The 26,658-nt window shown below is 45.5% G+C and overlaps 1 protein-coding gene across 10 annotated transcripts in view; it reads left to right on the top strand.

Annotated features, from left to right (window-relative positions):
* The first annotated feature begins 409 nt into the window (after nt 1-409).
* Nucleotides 410-26,658, top strand: part of PLD1 (phospholipase D1) — a 43,869-nt gene continuing 17,620 nt past the window's right edge. The window contains exons 1-17 of one of the 10 annotated variants that reach the window (XM_009492352.2): nt 410-563; nt 903-1,030; nt 1,326-1,471; nt 2,299-2,407; nt 3,986-4,051; nt 10,218-10,276; nt 10,806-10,898; nt 13,531-13,683; nt 14,457-14,606; nt 15,905-15,988; nt 17,745-17,826; nt 20,502-20,612; nt 21,963-22,136; nt 22,471-22,507; nt 22,868-23,077; nt 24,038-24,151; nt 26,217-26,345. In XM_009492352.2, the coding sequence (XP_009490627.2) occupies nt 410-563; nt 903-1,030; nt 1,326-1,471; nt 2,299-2,407; nt 3,986-4,051; nt 10,218-10,276; nt 10,806-10,898; nt 13,531-13,683; nt 14,457-14,606; nt 15,905-15,988; nt 17,745-17,826; nt 20,502-20,612; nt 21,963-22,136; nt 22,471-22,507; nt 22,868-23,077; nt 24,038-24,151; nt 26,217-26,345 (1,999 nt within the window). Of the gene's footprint in view, nt 578-691; nt 695-877; nt 1,031-1,325; nt 1,472-2,298; nt 2,408-3,985; nt 4,052-10,217; nt 10,277-10,805; nt 10,899-13,530; nt 13,684-14,456; nt 14,607-15,904; nt 15,989-17,744; nt 17,827-20,501; nt 20,613-21,962; nt 22,265-22,470; nt 22,508-22,689; nt 22,727-22,852; nt 23,078-24,037; nt 24,152-26,216; nt 26,346-26,658 lie in introns of all 10 variants that reach the window. The other 9 variants (XM_009492356.2, XM_009492355.2, XM_009492350.2 and 6 more) reach the window with 9 other exon arrangements.

Raw genomic sequence — 26,658 nt, 5'->3', positions numbered from 1 at the left:
TGCCAGGAGTTCAATCAAAGAAAGAACACTTAACGAAGTGCTTACTGATTTTCTGAGTGAGCTTTTCCTCTGTCCAGACTAACCTGGGAAACAGCGTCATGTGAATTAGGTCTGGGATTTGGCCAGGCATTAATACAGTTTGTGCTTTTTTTCTGGTGTATCGTCATTATTACGGAGATAGCTGAGGTGACCAGCCGAGCTGATGGCAGAAGCTTCCTTGCTTTTCCTTTGTGTGTAGGATGGGGGTAGTTGGGATGAATGTGGGTAAGGGGCTGGAGGGAAGACGGGGCCACACGCTGCCAGGGGTTTCCCTCAGCCCCGCTGCGCCGGTGTTGCGGAGGGAGTGATGACAGCCCCGCTTCTTCCTCCCCCCACAGCGCCCCGTGGCTCTGGCGCGCAGGTCCGTGAGATGTCACTGAGAGCTGAAAGCCATGCAGCTACGTCGGCGCTGAAGAAGATCGCTGCAGACATGAGCAACATCATCGAGAGCCTGGACACCAGGGAGCTCCACTTCGAGGGGGAGGAGGTCGACTCAGAGGTGCTAAGTGACCCAAAAGGCACCGGTGAGTTGACACCCGTACATTCTCACCTTGCGTTGTGCCTGGATTTAATAACTGGTAATCTGTTGACAGATAGTGTACAACCTCAGTGGTTTTAGTAAGCCCAGCTGTTAGCCCTGTTTTAGGACCAGGAGGTCCTAAAGCACCTGAGCTCTTCAAGTCAAGTTCCTTCTGTGAAAGCTTGACTTTTAAGCTCCTTTAAAGAAAACTGGTACGTTTTAGTGGAATTACTGCTGCTGCATAAATGCTCCCATGTTAAAGTATTGCAACTGTCTGCTGACTTTCATGCCCTCGTTGATGGGTACAAGGCTGTTGAGCTAACGGGGTTTGTGGTCCTTCCAGCGTGCATTCCCTTCTCTGCCATCTATCACACCTGTGGGTTCAAAGAGCCGGGCACGCAGACGTACCTCACGGGATGTCCTGTTCAAGTGCGTGTGTTGGAAGTTGAACGCTTTACTTCCACAAAGAAGGTCAGAACTTCCAGAAATTTCATTTAATTTCCATAGAACCGTATTAAAATGCTGTTTGTGGGTTGATTTTGCTCATGCTTGTTCATGGGCTGAGGAAGCAGGAATGCCTGTGTCTCAGAAAACGCTTAAGAGAGAAGGTTACCTGTCTGTTTATAAAACCTAACAAAGCAGAACAAGAAATTGTGAGATGGAATGATCCTTAAGTAAAATCGAATGAGGGCTCTTTTGCTGAGCAGCTGCAGGAAAATGGCTTCTTTCAAAACTGCATCCCATGTGGTGATGTTCTCCTCTCCAGGTGCCAAGCCCCAATGTTTACACCATCGAGCTGACCCATGGAGAGTTCACATGGCAGGTGAAAAGGAAGTTCAAGCACTTCCAGGAATTACACAGGGAGCTGCTGAGGTACAAAGCCTTCGTGCACATCCCGATCCCTACCAGGAGGTGAGTGTGCAGCCCTGCGGGCATGGTGGGCTTTGGGAAGATGTGATCTTCTTTTCTTACTTAGTAGCATATTGGTTTGGCTTCACCGATCCCATTTACTTCGCTGTAAGGAGGAGAGGGCAGAAGAATTTAGACTCTACAAATATTTAGCAGCTAAAATAAAAAATACTTAATCTCCATGTATTTAGCAGCTGTAATCTAATTGGTGCAAGCATCTCTCTGCTGATGCAGAAAGCACATTGGGTCCCAGGTCATCAACTTTTGAGCTGAATTTGCCTTGAACTTGGGGAAAAGTTATGCTAATGGAAATCGTTGGTGCGCTGTGGCTTTCTGCCGGCATGGGCTGGATGTGGGAGGTACGGGTGTCCCTGGCATGGGTGGTCAGCCCTGCCTAGGCTGGCCTTGGCTGAAAGCATAAGGGGAAACAGAAAAGTGGTGTAGGTCAGCAAAAGCCACCTGATGTGGAGAAATGTGGGGAGATGATATTAGGAAAGGTGAAGTTATGAGGGGGTAAGGGCTGGGGGAGCATAATGCCCTAAAAATAGGGTTTAGGCTCCCTTTCTTTGTAAGGGCAAAAGGCGACTGTCAAAAACCAAACTCTGATATTTCTGTGTTGTATTTTTGTTTGTGAGCCAGTTGGAGCACGCTGGCCTCTTAAATGAATCCATGCTTGCTTTTTTTTTTTTTTTGCTTTCCTGCCCACCCATCTCAGTTTTTAAGAGCTTGGATAGGAAAAATAAAAGCATTATAGAAGAAGGGTTACGTATCGAGGCACGCATGCACTCGCAGCACTTGGACTCGACGTTGGGGTTTGTTTTTCCTTCCAGTCACACGGTGAGAAGACAATCCATCAAAAGGGGAGAACCGAGGCAGGTGCCGAGTCTGCCGCACACCGCGGAGAGCACGGTGCGGGAAGAGCACTTCTCCAGCAGGAGGGTAAGCGCCTGGCTCGGTGTGCAGGGGCCGGAGGGATGCTTTGGGGGGGGCTTCTGCGGTGCAGAGATGCCAGCCAAGTTGCTTGCAAAGCCACACGCTATCAAAGCCCTTGTTTTATTACCATTAAAGTCTTTTGCTTGACAAACTTGGCTTTGACAAGTCCAGCTTTAACGCCAAATTCTCCTCTGTGCAAAGAGGAGGATGCTGCTCTCGGGGTTCATACAGGCGAAGTTTTCCTCTGCGGTTGAGGAAAACCATGATGCCGAGAGTGGCGATTCCCCTCCTCCCACCTGCTCCAATTTAAAGATAGAAGAGGCAGTTCGCAGAGTCAAGTTGCGTGATGGAGGCAGCCCCGCGGCCATCAAAATCCGAGAGATTTCAGTCCTGTCCCCCTCTGAAAGAGGAGATGACAGTCAGGCTCTTGGTGCTGAAGTGGGTAATTTTAGCCGAGGCACATGTGTTCTGTGTAACTTCATCAGATGTTAACAGATGGGCCCTTCTATGAAGAGGGTGGATGTCTTCCTACCTCTTCATTGCAGCTTTGGTGTTTGCAAAAAAAAAAAAGTGTCTGTAAAAATCCATGTTTGTTCACCCTGTGCTTATCATTCTCTTTCTGCTCTTCACTCCCTCCCTGGGCTTTCTGCTGCTGAAGCCTCAAGTCCCAAAAGGTTGTGTCTTGTGGCTGTGCACTGCAGATAACCCTCCCTCCTTGTGCATGGCTTTGATGCTGTGCAGCAAGTTTCAGGAGAGAGATGTTCGTTTAAAAGAGGAAGAAGAATGTTTTCTGCATCCGTTTTTTTTCCCCACCCTTGGTTTCCTTGTGGTAATCCCACAGCTGTCAGCGTGGGGATGTATACCCCCGCTGCCCAGCTGGGTAGCTCAGTGCTGTGATGCTAACACTGAGAAGGGCAAAAGTCCCAGTGGCGTTTGGTTTTGGTTTATTTTCTGTCCTATAGGACTCTGCCCATTTTCCTATGCCCAAGCAGTTTAATCTCTTCTTTGCCCAGTTACCATGAGGATGGGAAGAGAGTCTTTCTCCTGTAATGGTTTCTTCTCTTCCCTGCTCCTGGCTGGGCAGGAGAGGCTCTCCAGCGCCCGGTGGCCCGGCCACTGCCCTCTCCGTGGCTTTGGGACAGGGCAGCGTGGTCACCGTGCTCCTCACCCCGTGAGCCTGCTGTTTTGGTTAAATAGGCTCTCTCGGTTGAGCCTGAGGCTGTGTTTTCTCACAAAGCTAATTCGTGTGGGTCAGAAACAGCGGGGGCTGATTTTTGTATTTAAAACTGTTCTGAAACTTGGGCTCAGTAAAGAAAGTTGACCTCTAAAATGACAGTGCCAAGCAACAGGTCTGCTGGTGGAAGGTACAAACACAGATCTGTGAACAGTAAACAACCTGTGAACTGTTTATGCTGCTGAGCTATAATCTTCTGCGAGCACATAATAATGTATTTATTTATCCATTCAAGCTGAAAACGTGTCTCATTTCTTGATTGCTTCCTTATGCCAAACAGTTGGATTGTGTTGGGTTTTTTTCTTGAAAATTCCTGCATCTTGTCTAAACTTTCGATGTTTTAATTGTAGAAACAGCTGGAAGACTACTTGACAAAGATCCTAAAAATGCCGATGTACAGGAACTACCATGGAACAGTAAGTAGAAATTAATTTGCTTAAATGCCTAAAGAATATTTGCTTTACAAACGTTGAATTAATTGGAAGAAGACATACAACTTATATAAGAAACATTTTACAGCTGTTTTGCAAGCATTTTGGCTTAGCTGATTTCTCCAACACGGATGGAATGTGATTAAAACCAAAGAAAGAGAGTGCATGGCTCACTCTTGCTGGTCACTATTGTAACACAGTGGTAACCTCCTCAAGGTAGTCCAGTCCAGACAGCTGATTGTACATGTATCATGTGCTGCGTTTCTGTTTAATTCCAGGGAGTGTCTAAGATGGTAAGTTGAATTTTTAAATACTTAAACAATTGGAGTCCAAACCATACCCCTTCAGTTTGGGTTTTGTTTGTGGTCCTGGGTGCAAATTTGTCTCAGGTTCCTATTCTGTGCAATTTCACTGGGCTTCGGTGACGTTGAGTTTGTGTGAGTGATACCCATTCACCTCTGCAGGTATTTGGTCACTCCCAAAGGGAGATGGTAATTGGCTTATTTCCCCAAGTTGACAGTCTTTTTGAAATGAGGAGAAATGTCAAATCCAACTTCAGGCCTATTTTAAGCAAAAATATTTCCTTTGAAAGCCATCCTTGAATGTTTCTTCAGTAGTCCTCTCCTGTCAGCTGCAGCTGTAACATCTCCCTGGGATGGTAATTTATTTCCCCCTTTTTTGGCTGCATAATGACTGTGTTACTCCATCTTTTGTATTATCAGCAAAACCTGATGCCTGGATTGAGTAGCTGCAGAGGTTAGTGACATTTCTGAGAAAGGGGTGATAACTGGGAACACTTGGTTTTCAAACAGCGCAGAAAGGTAGACTAAACTTAGGGGATCTGTAGCAGCCAGTTCTCTTCTTTGGCTTTTGTTGTTGTTGTTTGGTAGGAATTCTGCTCTTTTGCACGATTTCAGTTGTGTAGAGACGGTGGGCAGCTCGGAGCTGGATGTAATGCCCAAAAGCAGTGTGTGCTCTTGTTGCAGAGCTTGGTGTGTTGAGCACTGCTCGTTATGTGGGACTGAGTGTTTGTCCGGCATTGGCAATCGTGCTTTGGGTTGGCCAGGGTGCTTTGGGTTGCAAGAAGTCTTCAGGTCTGGGCGGAGAGGACCTGTGTTTCTTAGAGTGCTTCTTTTGGGGACAGGATGGGAGCTGCAGTCAAGAGCTGTGTTGGTCTGCATGTGGAGAATAGTCATCTTTTGTTCTAAAGGCAAGACTGGGATAAGTTGGCATCAGTAGCATATGTGAAGCGGGGGAGAGTTATTTTACAGTGCAGATCCATCTTGTCACTCTTCGGCAGGCGTTGCTTTTTTCAAATATTTTGGAGAATTTCTGCTCGTGTAAGAACGTGGGTGATGTTATGACCAGTCTGTGGTTTGAGGCGGGCTGCTGTGGTGGGGGCCGGGCGAGGAGATGAGCGGTCCTGCCTTGCCCGGGCAGCTGTGGGGTGCTCCCCTCCTGCGCTGAATCGCCCTTCTGTCCCCGGTCCCTGGAGCCAGATGTCACTTTGCGCATAAATTCTCAGTTCATTGTTGGCTTTCACTGGATTTGGCTGCAGCGAAGTGTTCAGTGAGGACTTTGCTGCTAATGGCGGCACCGCTAATTACAGCGGGTCCTGCAGGCGATGCTGGAAGAAAGCACAGGGAGAAAAACATTTCCTTTAAAAAAAACGCCAAAACAACCCCCACCATTCTCAGACTAGAGACTCAAGTGAAGACTTCTGGCATTTTCCTTGGAACTGTATTTGTTATCCTTAGAACAAAATGAGGGCTTTGCTCTTCCTGTGGTTGAGAAGTCTTTTGCCTGGGCGTTGACAAATGCTGTAACAGTCTTAATCTTGGAGCAAGTTTTGACTCCTGCATGTTCCTCTCGTCAAATCCATACACCAAGGTGTTTTTTAGAGTCCTAAATTCTTTGTAAAGTCAGACAAGGGGTTGCAATGGCAAGCTGCGACCTGAACCTGCTCGGAGATGTTTTTACATCTGACCCGCGCAATTTAATTAATTCACTTTTTTTACTTTTTTACTTTTTTATTTTGCATTTGTGGTTAATTTATCATTTGTCAGTGAGAAGGTCACTGCTCTATACACTGCCTTGAGGACGTGCCTGCAGGTCGAGCTTGTAGCAGCTTTGCAGACCTGAAGTCCCCGGTGGGTTGAGGATCAGGTCTGCGGTGACCACACGACATTACAGAGGTTGTACATCCTGTAGCCTTTCTAGGTCACGCTCCTGCAGGCTGCGGAAATAGAACCTACTGAAGCATCGTCATTTAGAGAAGTACCAAGTGTCCCTTGCTTTGACTGGGTAGCTCTAATAAAATTTACAGCCTTCTCACATTTCCCTTAATTTCTCAGCATTCATTGTAACAGAGTATTTTGTGTGGAGTTCACAAAAAGGTTGGTAGGTGCATTGTATTTTGTGATCAGATGCCAGACTTCATAGCCTTTCATTTTGGGTTTGGGTTTTTTCTTTTTTTCCTTTTGGCTATATGACATGATTAAATCTCATGTCTTCTAGTCCTTTCCAAAACCTTTTTATAGTACTTCTGGGCTGAAGTGCTTCAAGGCAATTACTGTTAAAATGAAAGTTGTGGGAATCTCAGTGTGTTAGTTGTCCACGCTTTTTTCTGGGAAATGGAAATTGGGGGAATATAGCCCAAAACCATTAGGAAACAGGGCCCATGGGCTTGATTGTATTGCATATAGAAAAAATTTATTAATTGGCCTTTGCATCATTTTTTTGTTTGAGCTGCAATAGTTGAAAGATGCCTAAGCAAAATAAAAAAAATAAGATTTGGTTGAACAAAAGTGTGTGTGTCTGTAACATTTTGCATGAGCTTTAGTAATTGAGTGTAAAAACCTTGTCTTAAGTGAAAGCAGTCCAATATAACAACAACTCAGGTATGTGAGAGTGGCTGCTGGTTTGCCTCTGGTATGGCACTTGGATCTGCAGACCATTGCAAAGGTCCACGCCCAACCCTTCAGGATTTTTAGTTATTGCACTTGAACTTTAGTATGTTTAATGGTTCTGGTTTGTTTGGTTTGTGTTTTTTTTTTTAATTTGGGGTTAGTATAAGCCAATTTTATGTGTAAGAAATAGGTGGCATCTTGCTCAAAAATATGCTTCTGAACAGTGGTGTAGTTTCATTTTATTGCTAGCCACTGCTGCTAATCAACTCTTTATGGTTTTTTTTAACCCACTAAATTAAAAACAGGAGTCAAATTGAAAACACAGTGTGGAGCTGCCGAATTCTTTCTGAGATGCAGATGCTCTATGAAATTTTTACTTACATAAATCATGCGTGCTCGACATTGCTGGCAGGACGGGACGGTTTAAAACCGTGGCTCGTGCACCTTGCAGCTGGTTCTCCACCTTTCATAGCTTGTCTTTCTGCAGCTGATCACTGCTGTCTGGTGTTTTTTTTTTTTTTCTTTTCATTGCTACAACAATGTCATCGAAACTGCATTCTCTAGGCCTGTAGCTCATGCTTAAAACATTCTGCTGCGGATCGCTCTGAAACCAGAGTGGGATGCCGGCTCCCCAGGGAGGCAGCTGGGCAGTGCAGGAATTCAGATGTGAAGGAGATGAAAGTGCCTCGCTGCTCTGCGTTCCGCTCTCGGTTTTTCTGTGAATGACGAGCCCCTCGGATGAAAGGCACTGTAACAGTAAAAATAGCTAATGCGACAATAATCATCATATTAAATCATTCCATCAGATATTTTCCACTGCACTGAGGAATTTTCCTTGTAACTGGTGGAATTTATTTGTGGTGTGTTTTTTTTAATTTTTTTTTTTTTTTTTTTTTTTACAAACCAATGCTGCTAATTGGAGCTGCTTGATCAACATTTTGGATGGGCTCCTGGCACCATCATTGCTATTTCAAATACTCCTTGGCTGAAGAGCAGGTTGCTGCGCTGCCAGACAATCTTTCTTTCGTTTTTACGTAGTAGTAGTTCTGTTTCTGCACATTAATTTTTCCTCCTGGTTTTTCTTTTTGCTTCTTCAAGGACAATTATTTCTATGCACACAGTGCTCTTCAAATTGCTGCCAGCTTTTTGGTCGCAGCCAACATTTTCAAAGGGTTTTGACATTTGTGTGTGTTGGGTTTTGTGTGCCCGCTGAGAGAGAGGGGTCTGGGTTTCTGCTTCATCTGATGGGCGACGCCGGCCATTTTCTCAAAAAGCGAAAATAGAATCCAGGGCAGAGAACTGGCCTGAGACTTCTCTTGGGACTCTCATCAGAGTAGGATACGCTGGGTTTTCAGCCGCTCCGAGTGTCACTGCAGGAACAGCCGAAACGTTCGTAGGTCACCGCTGGTGCTTTTCCAGAATGTGCAGTGAGAGCGGCGATGGCAAGACTGTTAGTAAAAGCATGGAATAACTTGTTCTAGCCACTTTGTGCAAACAGGCTGAAGTCACCCAAAAATGAGGGCATTAAATTTGCCTCTGCTGAATAGAGGTTACTCTCTGTCCTTGAGCTGCTCAGAGGAGAACAACAGATCCTTTCTTCTTCCCTGTGGCCTTACTGATGTGAGAAGCTTGGGAAGGAGCAGCAGAGCAGCAGAGCGTGAGGAGGAGGAAGGATCTTCTGGCCTGCTGCCGATTCTTTGGGGCAAAAATGATGGTGTTGGGAAGGGAGCCTGAGCCAGCCTCACCATAACTGCAAGATAGACTTTTGCCCCAAATTTACTTGATAAACTTTGTTATACTTAGTGTTTAAAAATACCTCTGAGACTTACGGGTCCACCCATGTAATTCCTGTGCAAAACTGGATTTTGCCAATGAGGGCCCTGAGGTTGGTTTGCCAAAGAGCAGGTGACAGTGGCCACCTTGGAGGAGAGCCCTTCCTTGGGTGCTGGCACCTGAGCTGCTGTGGGGCATGGGTGGGCATGGCCCGAAGCTGGCCCCGAGGCTGTCTCATGTCCGAGCTGTGTTGGGGAGCATGGGTTGAGTCCTGGGCTTCGGTCCCAGCAGGCTTCATGGCCAAAACACGTGGTTAGAGGGTTCCCTCCGGCTTGCTGCCTGACCAAAGGGGAGAGCACCTCCTGCCCTCACCCTGCCATGAGCACCTTTCTGCACTTGGACAATTAATTGTATGCGATAATAAATTGAAAGTGCCTGGGTGCAGACAAGCCTGCGCCATGCAAGGCAGCTCCTTCGCAGGGCTGCTCCTGCCCAAGCCCTGTCCTGCACGGGATGCCCGGGGCAGGCATTTCTCCTAGCTAATGGGGCCCAGGGCTAATAACCAGCAGACTGTCAGGAATGTCCTGCTGTGCCAAGAAAAGCCTGCTCGGTTGAAATCGCCTGGTGTCTTATTTTTAGAGGTGAACGTAATCATGCTGTGCTTTCTCACCGGCTTTGCTTGTCATTACGTTCCTCTGCAATCTCTGCTGAAGCCGGAGGAGCCGCAGGATGCTTGAATTTGAGATTTGGTGGTAAACTTGATAGTATGGCACATGGGTTTCCCAGGCTATGCCTGCTGTGGAGCTCTGTGCAGATCGGCAGAAGTCATGGAGAGCGTGCTTGAACTTGCTCTCCTCCTGCCCCACTGCGCCTTTCCTGTGGGTTTTCAGCTCCTGGGGCCAGCTGGGGCAGTGGAACGTGTACAGTGCTGAGCGGGAGCGACCTGCTGCAATGGTCCTGGAGGATGCTCGTGGGTTGAGGAGCTGAATCCCCATGTGGTGTGTGTCCGTGGGGTAGGGGACTCAAAGGGAATAGGTTGCTCCCAGCCCTGGGTATGTGTGCTCGTTCCCTTTCCAGCCTTTCTGTGAGGTGCACTGGAGGAAGGAGAGCATTCAGGCAGCCAGCCAAGTTCACGCAGACCCCCAAACAGTGTCAAACTTGAGTCCTTGTTTCAGCCAGTGATCCAGGAGGGAAGATACCGGTGGGTCCCTACGATACATTTGATCTTGATTGTCCTCATTACCTGAAATGTGTTCTCCAAAGCACATTTAAAATAAACAAGCAAACAAACAAAAAACCCAACCAAACTACTTTTCTTGGTCTTCTTGAAGATGCTTAAGCGACGGTGGGTAAGTTCTGCTCAGGATCTTCTGTAGGTTCTGTCTTGATGCCAAGTCACTTCCATTAAACAAAGTATTTTGTGGATTTCAGAATGTGAAAGATGGGGGAATATTTTTCTCTTTCCCCAGATGGAGTTCATTGGAGTAAGCCAGCTGTCGTTCATCCATGACCTGGGACCAAAGGGCATGTGAGTTGTGAGCTCTGTCTTTGTGAGTTATGGTTCACCAAGAGCAGGGCCTTATAAATAAATATTGTTCAAATTCATAGTTTTCCTTTCTCACAAATAACTGACTGGGCAATATTTTGCCATCCGAATAGGAAAAACTATTAATGTTGAGATAGAAACGCTACAAATTTAGGGAACAGTTTTGAGAGCGGGTTGCTTTGTGAGGCGCGGGCTGCAGCTCACGGCTGGCTCGTGGGGTTTCTCCCCTTCCCTCCCTGCAGTGCGTTGACCTGCTTGTTCTCATGCTTGTCCTATAAAACAGGGCCCTACGTTTCTTAAATCTGCATGATTTCCTTTTGCAGGGTTATTTTTGCCCTTTTTCCAGCTTTCAGGGCAGTGGCACAGAGGTTGCTCGGGCATGGCTGGAGGCACCAGGAGCCATCCCTGGGACCAGGGGCTGGGGGTTCAGGAGGCATCCTCCACCTGAGAGCCACCCTGCATCTCCAGGAGAGCCGTGCTGCCCGTCCTGACCGTGTTTCTGTCCTTGCAGAGAAGGGATGATCATGAAGCGCTCCGGGGGCCACCGCATACCTGGCCTGAACTGCTGCGGCCAAGGAAGGATGTGCTACCGATGGTCCAAAAGGTACTGCTGGGGTGGGCGAAGGTGGCGATGCTGTGTGCTCCTCGGGCACACATACAAAAATCCTCATTTGTTTTTTTCCTTCCAAAAGGTCTGTGAGGGAGATTCTTGCTCTTTAACAAAAGTCACAGATTTTGAGGCCAAAAGGGTGCGCAAGTTATTCCCCTCTCACCCTCCTGGGTGGAGGGTGGTGATTTTTTTCTTTTGCATTGGAGTTCATAGCAGAAGGGACATGTTGCTCCAGAGGAAAACTGGGATTTCCTACAGCCCCAGGCTGGCAGAAATGGCAATAATCCCCTGGTCTGTGCCCAGCTTTCCCTGCTGCAGGAGTGCCCGGGGGCTCCATGCCTTTGGGAGGGGATGCAGCTGGTGACACTGCCAGATTTCAGCCTGGTTTTCTGAACTTCCTGAGTTAATTGATTAATTGAAACACTATCTGGGCTGCTTTGGAGCTGGATTAAATCAGATGTGACCTGCAGCAGTAAGGAGCAATGTTTGGTGCAATTAACCTTGGAATTAAATACGTTGCCTCTTCCTTATTACTGCACGTGCTTCAATGCCAGTGTTTTCGTAGGAGTTTTCACAAGCCACCCTGTTCCCATGTCCCTTCCCGCTGCAGACAGATGTAACTTACTGTCCGCAGTCCTTTACCTTCTGTGTTAGATCTCGGTGTTTCCAGGGGCTGCAGCGCAGGGAGGCGTGTGCTATGGAGGAGTCTGTGTGTTACCAGCTAGCATCCAAAAAATGCAAGGGGTATTTCCTGGAGCTTGCCCTTCCAGGCAGATGTTTCCTTTTGAAAATGCAAATAGCACATATCTGCCTTCTAGAAACAATTTTCTTGGTCTGTGAGAGCTTCCCCAAGCGTTATCCACCTTTGGATTTCAGCATCACCAATGAGCTGTTGATAGTTTATCTTAAAAAAATTCTGTTTTCCAACAAAATCTTTCTGCATTCATGTGAAGGAAAGGTCCTATTTCTTCATAGTCTTTCCAACATTTCTTAATGTAATTTTACAGAAGAACTCTATAATGTGTGCACAAGGGACAAAGATGTGACCTTCTTTCAGGTCAAATCATTAAATTGTCTCCAATTCTTTTTTCTCTTTTATGGAAAAAAAAAATGCCTTTTCCTCTCGATACCCCTCGGTTAACTCTTCCCTGTGTTATGCAGAGCTCAAGCTTTAGTGGGGACAGTAGCACATACAGCTCCAATGGTTCTCACTTTTCCTTTAGAGCCTAAAAAGGGGATGGGAGAAGTGTTTGGGTGGGATTATGTGCAGAGTAACACCAGAGGGCACCGAATCCCTGCCACGGCCTGCCGGGACTGACAGCGTGTGCATCAACAAATAAGCAAATAACAGTAATGTTTCCCAGAGAGGGTTATTTAAGTGAAGGATTTTAGGACATGTCAAGCTGGGGGCAGAGCTCCCCCTGAGCGTGGGGCAGACCGTGGCCATCCTTTTCCCACAACAGCTTTGCCATAGGCATTGGGGGTTTTATACCCCAAATTCATTTCACTTCTTGTAGTAGGCTGGGTGTGTTGTGGTCACAGGGGTTGTGGAAAGGGACACGGAGAAGAACAGTGGGGTGATGCTGTAAACATGTGTGAGCAAGACTTCTCGTGCGTGGGGAATGCTTGAAAATGTCCTTTGTGGGTATGTCTGGGAGTGAAATTACGGGCCAAATGATGGGGGGAGGTATTTTGGCACCAAGTGAGAGGTGATGCTGGGATAGCTCTTTCAGGGCCCTGAAAGAAAAGAAAAATTATGGGATCTGGAAGTAGATGAGGAGCTGGGGCTGTTACTAAAGATACAAGAATGAACAGATTTCTGTGGTATTTTCTGTTGCTTTGTGTGTTTCTGAGTGTGCAGAAGAATGAGGCGAAGGTCTGGTGGTGGAGACCTGTGTGGGACAGAGGGGGCTGGTTACCCCAGCTACGCTGCAGGGGGAGAAAAAATTAGAAATGTCATTCACAGTAAAAAATGTGGGTTTTTTTCCCAGAGTTGCCTTCAGGCTACAGTATTTATGTAAAACCTGCCGGTCATCTCTCATCATGTGTTTCTAACAGGGTGCCTGTTGCTTGGCAATAAAAGCTTTCCAAAATGCCTCGTTCATATATTTTCATAGGAGTGAAAGTGATCCTAGCATCATAATTAATGTTAGAAATGTCAAGTAGTTCCTGTATTGCCTCTGTATAAGCAGGATACAAATCTAGGTACAAGCAGAATAAAAATCTGGGGTGGAGGGATCCTTCTTGCACCTTGCCCGGTGCGGGGGAACCTGGCTGGGTGGTTTGTAGGCAAGGAGGTTCGCACTGATTTCTTTAGACACAAGAACCTATATTTTCAAAGACTTCTGTAAAAAGGAGTCATGCAAATAACTCTACAAGTCTTATATTGAATTCAAACTCATTACCCAAGTTCATAAAACAGGCACTTCTCTGCTCAAGAAAAGCATACCCTGGACTAGCCCCTGAAAAGAAATTTTACCTTTTAGTTGAACGCTTTCCTTTCCCTGATAAATGATTTGCACTTGTTTTGAAGGAAACACCTTTTCGCTTTATTAGTCTTTTATGGCACACGTCTTGAAGACCGGCATGGGTGAAATACAATTTCTTGGTTGCTGTGCCCGTGCAGGTGGCTGGTGGTGAAGGACTCTTTCCTGCTGTACATGAAGCCAGACTCGGGTGCCATTGCCTTTGTCCTGCTGGTAGATAAGGAATTCAACATTAAGATAGGCCAGAAAGAAACGGAAACTAAATACGGGTTGCAGATCGACAATCTCTCTAGGTAAGAAATACAGTCTTTATTTAGACCCCCCCTTTTTTTTTTCTTTGCTTTTGCTTTTTTTAAGGAAGAATCAATGCTCCTCTCCAGGAGGGGTTAACTAGGTGTGTCGGGCTGACGTGGTGCAGCTCAGCATCCCGCAGGGCTCAGCACCTGGGCAGCTGCTGGTGTGTTTATACCTGCTGGGGATTTGGCCTGTGTAATGCTGATCATTTCCGATATCTTAATGAGGCATTTGGAGCCTCAGCCACCACTCATCCATCCTTATGGTTATTGTTCAGGCCTGAGGGGACGGTGCACGCTGAGTTGCACAGTCTGGTGTTGCAGCAATTGCTTACAGTAATTTTCTAGGCTCTCTGTTCCTCTATGCTGCAAGCAGGGACACGTTCCTCTACATCCCAACTGGAGTATTACCCAAAAGACATGCTAGTTGGGATAAAGAGGTATTTCGTATTTTTATGATAGCATGCAGTATAAATTAATCTTTTAAAAACAGAGCATTAGCTAGGTCCAACTCTCCTCCAAGTTAAACTGATGCTATTAATTTAAGTCTGGGGTATTTTTTCTTTTTTTATGCTTGGCAGTGCAATACGGCACTCGAAGTAGCTCAGTGCTGATGCATTCATTTGCAAACAAAATAGCAAAGTCCTTACTTTTTGCTTAAATAAAATGTGACCGATACAGGTGCATTTATCGACGTAGGTAGACAGCGAGGAGCAGCCCAATTAAACATACGTGGCTTCAGCATCCTGCCCCATGCGTCATCTGTTTTACAGGTCACTGATTTTGAGGTGTAACAGCTACAGACATGCCCAGTGGTGGAGGCAGGGCATAGACGAGTTCATTCGGAAGCACGGCAAGGACTTCCTCACGCAGCATCGCTTCGGCTCTTACGCAGCCGTGCAGGAGAACACGCTGGCCAAGTGGTAAGGACCAGGGCAAGCTGCGACTGGATCACCGTGTTGGGTGCTGTTACCTGCAGCTGCGATGGCACACGCCTGCCTGCGTTAGCCCGGGTCTGGTGGATAGAGCTGTTTGCGTTTGGTAGCTGTAGGGACTGATGATCATTAGAGAAGTTGCAAAAAATGAGGTTTTCTTCACTGGGAACAGAATAGCAGTACTGGTGACAGGAGTGCTTTGATCCTGCTATGGCTTTGCATCACAGCTAATAGCATTTTGAAACATCAGGTTTCATTTGAATTTGAACTCGTTGGGTATGTATTATCATAATGATAAAAACAGTATTTTGATGCACATACAATTGGCAGGATGCTTATGAGTTAAAACCAGAACTGCTCTTTCATTAAGATATTCCTGGCTTCAATTTTATCCCAGTTTCTGATTCTGGAGATGCTGTTCCCTAAGGGTTTAGGTCTTTGGCCCACAGTAATGCAGGTGCTATTGAAAATGTCTGCCTCTGGCTACTGCCTTCTCCATAGCTCCCTCCCAAAGTAGCTGTGCTGACCAAAGCAGTAGCTGACCAAACCAATGGTCTGGTCACGTCCTTCATGCTCTGAAATGCAAGATACTTCCTGCTGACCACGTTTGCAAGGCTGATTCTCATTCTGTAGCGCAGCATTACCCTTCCAGGCACCATGGATGTGTTCAGGTGCAAATGTCCCTCATCTGGTTGAAGAGCAGCATCGGATTCAGGCCTTGCAGATTGGCTTTGCAATGAAAGAGAATCAGCAAATGCAAATTTGGGTATAGTCTAAGGGTGACTGGGCTTTATGCACACAGCAGTCCCACAAGAAATCCTCCTGTCTGTAGTGTAACCCGATTGCACTAAGCCATTCCCAGAAGCACCTCAAAAATTTGATTTTAGCTGGAAGCAAACCCTCACAGTGCTCTCGCTGCAGCTTCTGCCTTGCAGCAACCACTGCCCAAGTAGTTTCCGTAAATCGAAGCAACCACCACTCCGCCGTCCTTTCCTGAGAGCAAAAATTAGCCCGCATGTCAAGCAAAACCCAAGAATACTGTGTGCATTTGGCAGAAGTACCAAGTGGCACTTAATAATCTCTTATTGTGCTGTTTCATTAGGCTACTAATAGCAGCATGAAATTCTCCCTGCATGTTGTCCTAATTCTTGAAATTAGGTTTGTGTTTGCTTTTGAGAAGAAAATGTACATGGCGTTAACACAGAACCCCGCTGGTCTTCAGCTACGGACTTTGTTTAATGAACAGGGAGGAAACCTAAATCTATGTGCTGTGTTTACTTTTACAGGTATGTAAATGCTAAGTGGTACTTTGAAGATGTTGCAAATGCCATGGAAGCTGCCAAGGAAGAAATTTTCATCACAGATTGGTGGTTCGTACTTAAATATTTGGATGTTGACCAGCCGTCTCTCTTGGGACGTTCGTGACAATGTGGCACTGTTCAGAGGCCCTACAGTATGGCAGCTAGCCGTGCAGCCAGATGGTTTGGCAGCACACCCAAACATCTCCTTGTGTTGTATTCAAAGGCCTTTTCAGGAGGGTTGGCAGCAAAAGCGCATGCTTGAAATCAACAGCTTGGTTGTCTCCTTCCAAGGAAAGGCCTGAAACTGCATGAAGGCACCACCTGAATTGCAAATGTTATGGCTCGAGGTGTCATCAGGAGTGTAAATCACTGCAAACCCAAGGGACAAGAATGTTTTTTAGTGTGTATGGGAACAGGGATACTCAGACACCTCTGATGGTGCTCTTCCCATGTGATCCTGCATGGGACCCTCCTTTCAGCTTCTCCGCACTGTTTTGGGAAGCCTTGTGCTGGTGATGAGAGCATCTTGGGGGAGGTGTAATTTTGTTCTGCTCTTAAATGGGCCAGACAATGGAAGGGGAGTTTTGTTGTCCCTTCCCTGAGCTGTGTGGCTGCCGAAGGACCTGGCTCTGCCCACTTCTTAACTAGTAATTCAATATGTTTATGCAGTGCTCTGGTTCCTGTTTGAGACAGAAAAAGGGTGCTCTCACAGACTTGGGGCAGAGTTTCTTGGCTGGATGCCGGTGGTGGCTGGCTGTGTCTTGCCTTTGTGGAGGTTAATCTGGCTGAGCCAGCCTGGACCCTGGGGACAGGATGGTAGGGCAGGCTCCCAAGCCACAGCTCAGATGTCCTCTTGAACCTTGGGCACATCTCTGTGCTCCTCTTTCTCCATCTGTAAAACGAACCTCTTGCTACTAATCCACTGTATGTAGGAACCGGGAGGATTAATTCTTAGGTGGCAATTATGAGAAAACTGAATACGATGTTAGCACTTACTGGGGTAAACCTGCTTCCTAACATGACCACAGATAAACCCAATGCTCCTGCATCCCTACATGCAACATCTGGTAGCAATGCAAGAGCATTGCATTTCAGGGCCATTGTCTCTTACTTAATGTTTTAGTCAGACAATTGTTAATGTATCTTGAATTGCAAAACTTACCTTAAACTCCAAGTTTCAGATAAAAATGCTGTTGTCAGAAGCATGCTTTTAGGATGTCTTTAATCAAGCACAAGTTCTCATGTTCAGTACAAAAGTAAAGGAATGAAATTCTGTCACCTTCCTTTGCAGGAGTTAGATGAGATTGCTTAATTATTTATTCCTTGTAATCCTTAAAGCTATGAATCAATAAAATGTCCTGTTGAGAGATCATATTGCTTTGTCTTTAGGCAGCAAGGAAAATTCAGCAAAAATCTATGCTACTCAGAGAGCCTAAGTACCAGGAAAACTGAAATTCCACTCTTATTTTTTTATGTCTACACATTTCTTTCAAATCTACCTTGGGGTTTTCTTTTGTTGCATCTTTCTTTCATAGATAGAGTCCAAGTTTCCCCATGTATACATCGCTGTTAAACTTGGATTTAAACTCATGGGTTGTTGAATGCCAAGATGCGTGTGCTGGATGCATCCCCTGCCCTCTGTAATATTCCATTATTAAAAAACAAAGAGCATGACGTTGGAGAATGCATCACCCTGGGACATGAGCCTTCACATCCACCTTATATAAACTTTTTTCTTTCTTTGCTTACCAAGTTGGTTATTTAGGCCAATGCTTTGTTTGCAGACTACACATGCTGTGTTTTTTCTGCCCCTTTATTTTCTTAGGCTGAGCCCAGAAATCTTCATGAAACGACCCGTTGTGGAAGGAAATCGCTGGCGGCTGGACTGCATCCTCAAGCGGAAAGCAGTAAGTGAGCTCCAGCTGCAACCTTCACCCTGCAGAAAGCCCCTTGTGCCCATCCAGTTACAGGGTGATACTGGGACCAGAGTGTTTGCACTGTTTATTTTGGTAGGGATGAGAGTTAAAGCTGGCCAAGACTCACCTCAGGTGGCCTCAGAAAACTACATCTTTTGATTTGCTCCCCCTGTTTGGGTTTGGAAGAGCTCGTAGGCAGAAGGGTAGACCCTCTGACTGCCCCTTCGAGTCCTCAGGTTTGGGTCACTTCAGCCTTGCATTACGACTGCCCCAGCTCCTGGTGGGGTCAAAGAGCAGTTGCTGTCTGGTGCTCTCCTTGTGGTAGATGTAATTTAGAGGTATGGGAAAGACTGAGCACTTTGTGGTGGCTCTTGGTAGTTGGTCTGTATGTTACTGTGTTGTGCAGATCCTGTCTGTCATTACCACGTATTGTGTCCCTGGGCTGCAGCTTTCAGAGCTGAAGCTGTGAAAGGTACCATCAGTCTGCCAAGAAAATCGGGATGTCATTAGCAAAAAGTCACTTGGTATCATCCAGAGGTTCATGGTAACTCACTATAGCCTTCTCATCTGGTTTTCCATGCTTGATACATTGCATAGGTCCTCGCTACAACTAAACGCCGAAGAACTGATGTTCTTGCTGTTCGCCTATCATTCCTTGCTATAGTAAAGAAGTGCCTGTTGACATTAAACGTCATCCTAGCGTCCTCCAGCCCCGCTACCCCTGGTACAGCCCCTCTTGCTTTCATCCTACCCAGACCAAGCTGCCCAAAGTTGCTCTTGCCATAGCTCTTTCACAGCTGCTACCATTGGTAATAACAAATTTTAGTGGAGCATAAGAAAGGCCAAAGCCTGAAAGGTTTTTGTGGTTTATTATTATTATTTTTATTTCCAAGGTTAACTTACATGATTAGAAAAAGCTTTATTTTTTTGGAGCTGCCTCTTATTACCTGTATGTCTCCTGGTTTTCTTTGTTCCTACCCACCCCTTTCTATATTCTTATGGCCATTCTCTTGTGGCCACTAAGAGGAGGAAGATCAGCTGTGCCCTCCCTGCCTGTCCCTTCTCAGGTGGAGACTCTAGCCATGAGGGTCCTGGTGCAACGCTGTGGAAAAGGAATTTGGGGAAAGGGTTTCAGTAAAGTGTGAAAAAAGTGTGCAAACACAAAGCAGCATCATGTTCCACAGAGCTGGGCTGTTGGTGTTCAGCTTGTTCACAAGGAGGTGATAAACATGACTCAGAGACTTGGGACTCCTATTTGCATTGCCATGTTATCTGAGTTAATAAATGGTCATGTTCGGTAAACAAATGCTTGTATAAACTTGATAAGGCTTTTTTTCCCCTTCTGTTTTAATTTCTTCTTTTCTGCTGTTTTCTTCTGAAGAGAAAAGCTCAGACCTGCTGTTGACTTGGTGCCTTTCCTGGCACTCCCAGCCAGGATTCCTGTGCAAAGCTCTGTGCTGTTGTGCACTCTCCTTTCTTGTGCAGCACTTGGAGATACGAGCAAGCAACCACAACTACTAGTTCTGTTTTTCTTTAAGCGTTTTCAGCTCAGAAAACAGTTTATTTTGTTGCTGGTTGTACTCTGCTTTCCAATAACATATCTGGATCCAGACTCTAGAGAACAGGTTTCATGGAGCCAAGCAAGCCAGACAGGGAAGTTGAGTGCGAGGTATTTATGGATGTGGACTGTACTTCAGTTGTTCACCCAACCCGAGATAACACCGGTGCTAGAAATGGTAGTTTGCCCCACGTGAGCAGTGAGTCGGGAAGGGAAGCATGGCCAGGGAAGTCTCTTGAACTCTTGATGTGGTAGAAGGGCAGGAGTCCAGGTGGACATGCTGAAATAGTCTTTGACTCCCTCCTCTTCCAAACCATTTCTTGTCACAGTCCTCACCCCTCCACATGCCTAGAAAAAAAAAATAGTTTTTTGTGTCTGACTGTTTTGATTTGGAAGTAGTCTTATTTTCTGGCAAAGGAAATGTGGCCACGGGGCATGCTCACTGGAAGAATTTGGCTTTGTTTGTCATGTTGACGTGTATTTTCCTATGGCTCTAAATACCTTGTAAGAGTGAGGAGTGTTTTAAGGTTAGTTCCTGGAAATACTTGCCTGGTCTTTCACTTGTGGTATTTCTTCAATTTGGCAGGGCGAGTTTTATTTGCTGGCGTTGGGTCGGTTGCATCCCCTTTAGGAGAGGGATGCCCGTATGATCATGCTGGTATCATTGCCCTGCAGATGCCTTAACTGTAGGGCATACCTCAGGGCAGCACGAAACGGCGGAAAACTGAACTTCAGTGGATGTGTGCAACACTATTGTATGTGGAGTGAGCCACATTTGCAAAATTTTACCTCAGAGGATGTTTAAAAGGGGCTGCTGTAAGAATGACCTGTTGATGGGCTTTGGTGTAGCTCAGCTCTTCGCACATGAATCCAGGTACTGAGCTCTTCTCTGGAAGCTGAAGAGCTTTCCTGAGCAGTGCGGGTCCTTGCGCGCTGTGGGGTCACCACGGTGGATCTGGAAGAGCGTAATCAAGAACAAGTAACCTCAGCCTGCATTTCTGTCTGCAGACACAACATGCTTACTGTCTCTTAGCTTTTCCTCGCTTCAGAAATGGACTGTATCCATTGAAATACCTGCATACCATTTGTTTCTTTTTATTTCTGACAGCAACAAGGAGTGAGAATTTTTGTTATGCTGTACAAAGAGGTGGAGCTTGCCCTAGGGATCAACAGTGAATATAGCAAGCGGACGCTCATGCACCTCCATCCAAACATTAAGGTAATTGTGCATTGGGCAGTTGTATGAAGGACACTTGCATTCATTTGCTCTCGACAGCTGGTGTTGACCCTCAGTGTATTTGGGTGTGAACTGGAAGAATGGAAGAACAGCGTTTCCCACCATTACAGTGGGAATAATCTGAGAAGACATAACCCATGCAGTGATTACCACATCTGGCAACTTCATTTCTTTAGGTTATAATTGAACATAAAATTGCTTAGTTTAAACTTGCCAAAGCAATTCTTCATCTAATTCACAGGAAACATATTTCATGTGACAAGTTAAAGGGGTTACATCAAATGGAAAATTACAGTTTGAGAATGTTGTCTCATTTCAGCATTTCTGTTCATACGTAGATGACGAGAATCAACACTGGATGTTTACGTTTCCATCGTAAATGAACAGCATTGTGCTGTCCTGTGCTGTTTCGCTGCTGCTCTGCCACCGAGCAGAAAATGAGTTGTGGCACACGAACGAGTAGTTAAGGCTAGATCCAGTCTCTTGACGTTAGAGACGTATAAATTTTAATGAGCAATAAGATACATATTATGCATAAGGGTGACTAACAAACTCCTAGAATAATAGATTTATTGTCACTTGACCAGTTGTCACAGTGAGGGGAAGCATCCATGCGCCATCATCTTCGCAACAAGACTGAAAGGTGTAACTGGAAGATACATGCTATGTGTGTAATGGATTTTGGGAGCAGCCAGGTGAAGCTCTCTAGCTTTTTCCCTGGGAAGCTAGTCTAATGGCTCTCCTCCAACATCAAAAAAAATTAAACTATATACTGATGCTTAGATATAGAAATTACTTTGCCATAAACAAATGTCAAAAAGAATCTCATAAACAAATGTCAAACAATTTGCTGATTTTAAATGGGGAAAAAAACCAGCCAACTTCTCGTTTCACTTACGTAGTGGCAACAACCAAAGAAGTGAATCAGATCATCAGTATGTTGTTTTCTTTTAGAGCAGGCTCTGTGTTTGAAAGCTCAGCTATTATAGGTCTGTTGAAAGCATGGGTTTATTTGTTCGAACAGATTCCTTGACTATAGTCCTCTTATGAACACAGTTGTTTTAAGTGTGACCTGTCCCAACATCAGTAACCGTCGCTGCTTGGGAATACCCTCATCATGGGGAAGCACCTGCCTGCCAGTAAAGCTGAGCCCAACTCAGGGGGAGTCACGTCGCTTCAGTAATTACAGCAGTCTGTGTGGAGGCATCTTCTAAAAACTCCTGTGTTTCCCCATTGTCCTGAGCAGCCAAAAAAATAAGCTGAGCAGCTCTCTGACTGGAGGGATGTAAATTGGGCAGTGAAGCTGAGCTTGGGTGCTGGTTCTCTCCCCAGGTGATGAGACACCCAGACCACGTGTCCTCCTCCGTGTACCTCTGGGCCCACCACGAGAAGCTCGTCATCGTTGACCAGTCCGTGGCATTTGTGGGTGGCATTGACTTGGCGTATGGCAGGTGGGATGATGACGAGCATCGCCTGACCGACGTGGGCAGTGTCAAACGAATGGCGGCAGTGAAGTCAGTGTCGACGACCAACCTGGCAGTAAGTGAGCTTGCTCCAGCTGATGTCCACCTTCAACATCTGTGCATCAGGTCTGCGGTGGGGATGAACAAGCCGTGTCCACTTCTAAGCGTAGGGTTGGGTTTAGGAGGTTTAAAGAGGAATGGTAATGGGAAGGCAGAATTATCGGAGTATCAAATGACTCTTTAGGGCTAGATCCTGACCAGCCCTTGCTAGGGCACGGAGATAGACAGCTGGGTTTCCTCTGGAGCTTGGAGCAGCAGTCACAATTTGGAGGCTATGTTCTTAATAAAACTTAGAAATGCACAGTAGGCACTCGCAGAGTGCCCCGAACTTCTGGATGCTCAGGCCCTCAGCAGGTGCCTTGCTTGCTGAGCTTTCCGCTAACCTGAGTCTGTATGCATCCAGAGATCTCTAAAAAATTTAGAGAGGTCTAAACTTCTGAGAATTTCAAGGGGAGTAATAATCCAGAGTAAATTTATGGGACTGAAGAATGTACTGCTAGCATTAATGGGTTTTTCTGTCAAGTGTCTCATTACAGACTCTCTCCCTCAAAGGCATTCGTAGTTCCCACCAAAGTGTGTCTTCGCCACGAAGCAAAGTTTGGCTTTTTTTGGGGGCTTTGTTACTGAGCACTGGTACATGTGATAATCTGTAATTAAAGGGGAATCTGTCTGTACGTCACCTGCAGCAATGTCTTGTGTCTTTTAAGTCTGCAGCGGAGTCATCTGAATGTGTGCCCCTGCAGTCTCAAGCTCTGTCCCCAGAAAGCTACTCTGGAACAAGAAATGCTGATGATGTCCCAGACATATCAAAAATGAAAGGAATAGGAAAAACCAAAAAGTTTTCAAGGTTCAGTATTTACAAGCATCTCCATAAACACAGCATGCACCATGCTGACAGCGTCAGCAGCATAGACAGTGAATCAAGTAAGTAATGTTTTTCAACTAAACAGCATATATAAAGTGTGTGTGGAGGTGGGTGGGTGTACATGCAGATTCACATAATTTCTAGGGTAATGTGTTCTTTGTAAGGAAGGAAAGTTGATGAATTTCTTAACTATCAGAATAATAACTGTGTGTAGTCCATATGTAAATTTGTGTCACTGCAAAATATACAAGAAAAGTTGTAAGTGGATTTGCATTTAGTTAATTAGCAATTATCATGAGCCATCAGATGGTGTGATACAGTGTACATGATACCTAACGTTTATATTGTTGGAAAATTTTTGTTCCTGCAAGGGAGAATTGAGTCTTAGACTTTTCAACTTGTATTTATTGTAACAAGCAAAACCATTTCTGAATGTGATTATCCCCTCTGAGAGGGTAGTGTTACCTAGATTTAAATCAGTTCACTTAAATGGACATATTCCCAATTTACCCACTTACTAGAGAGGAGAGACATTCAACAGCTGAATATTTGAATGCAGCTTTTAATTCCTCACATTTAAAACAGCTTCAAAGCTGAAATTACAAGGATCGGCTTGACATTTGTTGTAGCATGGAGTCCTTCCTGAAATCTGCTCCTGACGTCATCACCTCCTGAAGCTGTATATTGCTCGCGGTGGGAACTTACTTGAGTTTCCATCACTCCCTGCAGATCTTACTCTTGCCTCTGGCTGGAGGGAGCCTTGCTGGAGCATCGTTTGTGTTGGTTGCAGTCAGCTCAGGATACAGCCATGGCTTTGCTACTTCAATATATCTGTTTGGTTTAAAACCTGCCGGCTCTTGAATTTGGTCCTTTGCCTGTTGGTCACTTGTAGTTTCAGCAAATTTGACATCTCATTTGAGCTCCTGTCATGCAAGGTGTCTTCAGATAGGACCAGGCACCGGTGTAGCAGAAGTGGATGTGCGTTTTTGCCATAAATAGAGCATCTTGACTTTCTGCAGGTTACTGTAACCCCACTAGAAGTCAACCGAATATAATCCAGAGTTTAAAGCCCCATCTGAAAATGTTCCATCACCACAGTGAATCCAAACAGGGGCTCACTGAGCCTAAGGAGGGTAAGTGGAGGAAGGCAGAGGTGCAGACCCCTTCAGGCTTTAGCTGCTGATGTTTTTGCATTGTAACGATGGTGAGAGTTAGGTTGGGTGCCAGGATCAGCCTTTGCTGCTTGTTGTTCTCCCAGCATCCTTCGCACACCTCTGAGGACACCCTGGCAGAAGAGCCTTCTCCAGAAGCTACAAAAACTGCAGCATAAATAAATAATAATTTTTAAAAACCCCAAAACAATAACAACAAAAAGTAAAAAGCTCAAACAAATTTGCAATAACAAAAACAGGGAACTGTTGAGGAAATAGCTCTGATTCTGGTACATGATGATTTCAGCAGCTCTTATCTTGCAAAGGAAGGGCTCATTTACTAGAATTTAGGAACTTCTGCATTGGATATTTTCAAGTAAGCCTGATGCAGGAAGACATGCAGACAGAGAGGAAACAGCAAAGTGGCTGCTGCCAGACCTGTGCTTGGATGAAGACTTGGGGCTCCACTTTGCCCCTTATTAAAATCCATGAAAGCATACTCGATTGAGAAAGGAGTTGGGTGGTTATGAGCGCTGAGCTGTTCTGATCTCTGGACCGATGTTGAAAGGGCCTGTTTCAGTATGGTACCTCATCGAGGTGCCTTTGAGTTCTGGTACAGGGTGAGGAGCAGTTCTTCAACATCTTCCTCTTGCTAACGTCTTCCTCTAAGGCACTAATTGCCAATTATAAAATACTGGTTACAAAGTAGTGGCAGGTAACAAGGAAGAGATGCATTTGCTTCATGGAAATGAAGTGCGGTCTCCCCTGTGGTCACCTCATGCTCATTCATGAGTTGGTGTGCAGTCATCGAAGCTCAGTACGTGAAGTGTGTTTTGGCTGGACAGCGTGTCCCACCCATTCCCATTTGAGCATGCAGAGTCAGCGATTCCCCAGCTCCACCTGGACTCTCACTAGAAACTCATGCTTCCCAAGGCAGCTGTGGTGCATACCTGCTGCATGGCATTTTTGGCATGGCTTCGCTCGGCTCGGTGGGATTACAGCAGTGCTGGCAGGGCTTGCCTTGCGTAAACTGGTCTTGTTGCGCTGCTGCCAGTGTGTATTTTGCTGACTGTTGAAAGGGGTTTTTTGTAGTAAGGGGTTTTCATGGTTACCTGGTGATGTGGTTGGGTTAGGAGAAGGCTTCTGCTGTTGGCATGTTACTGTGTAATTACTGCAGTAATGTTTGGTACAGTAGATGAAGGCTGCTCTCAGGGTCAGGAAATAACACTAGTTAAACATTCATGGTCTAGGCCAACAGTTTTGGTTTTCTTAACAGTGAGGAAAAAGAGTTCACTCTGCACCAAGATACGTGCTCTAGAGAAGGGATCCTGTTAGGAGGGAATATCCCTGTCTATAATATTTTAGATCATTTTAATCACTGTCAATTTGGAATTCAGGGTCCATTTGTTCAACATGTAAAATTTTATCAAAAGATGACATTGTTATTTGGAAGAACAAAATAAAACAAACAAAACCCACAAAACTTAATGAGGGAACCTGAGCTTTTTAATCATCTCATTCTAGTTAATAAAGACTAGCTTCTGTTAGGAGATACACCCTGCTATAGAGGCAAAATCATAAACCCTCTAGCAGATAAGTTGGAATTAGTTCATTAGTATTGTAAAATATATTAAGTAGATGATATATGTGATGTTCCTGTACATATATCCACTACCGTCAGTCGCAGCTGGGAGTGGACTGCCACATGGTAATATTTAGGTGTCATAGGACTGGAAAAACAAATTATATTAGGCTGATGTTTTAGTCCAATGTAGAGAGAATTCAGCATCTGCTTTTTGTTTCCATAACAGATGCCTATGTATAACCTGTCCTGATTGTATAACAAATATTAAAATAGGGAAGAAAAAATACTAATATGCATCCTTTGAAAGCAACAGGAAGACTAGGGAGAAAACAGCTTCAGCCAGCTGGGACGGGCAAGCCCCACCAATGCTTTTCCGTGGCAGTGAGTCTGTCACCAGCGGTGCGTGATGGACAGATGTGATTTTGGAGCATGTGGTTTTGCTATTTTCTTTGCCTGTGACAGATAAAGGATCCATTCGCAGCTTGAAGACAGGTGTTGGTGAGCTGCTTGGGGAAACCAGGTTCTGGCATGGAAAAGACTATTGCAACTTCGTCTTTAAAGACTGGGTTCAACTTGACAAACCTTTTGCTGGTAGGTGCTTTTGTACCCTGGAAATCATTACTTTCCCCCAAACCCTGTTCTGCATCTTCTCAGTCTCAAACTGTATTTTTTCCTGCTTCTGAGCCAGAGGTAATGAGGCAATTTTGGTTTGGCTGCTAGGAAGAAGCAGCAAAATTCCCTTTGAGAGGTTCTAGGGCCAACTATGCTTTTACAGTCCGTGGACTTGGACTGCGGGCAATTGCATGATAATTCATCTGCACAGCCCTCGGTGCCGTGTCCCAGAAACTTCAGTTTGAGGAGGGGGACGCTGTGCTTTTCCACGTTCATGTCCTTTGTCTGAGGA

The sequence above is a fragment of the Pelecanus crispus genome, chromosome 9, assembly GCF_030463565.1.
Source record: "Pelecanus crispus isolate bPelCri1 chromosome 9, bPelCri1.pri, whole genome shotgun sequence".
NCBI lineage: Eukaryota > Metazoa > Chordata > Aves > Pelecaniformes > Pelecanidae > Pelecanus > Pelecanus crispus.
This window is presented reverse-complemented; position numbering and strand designations above follow the sequence as displayed.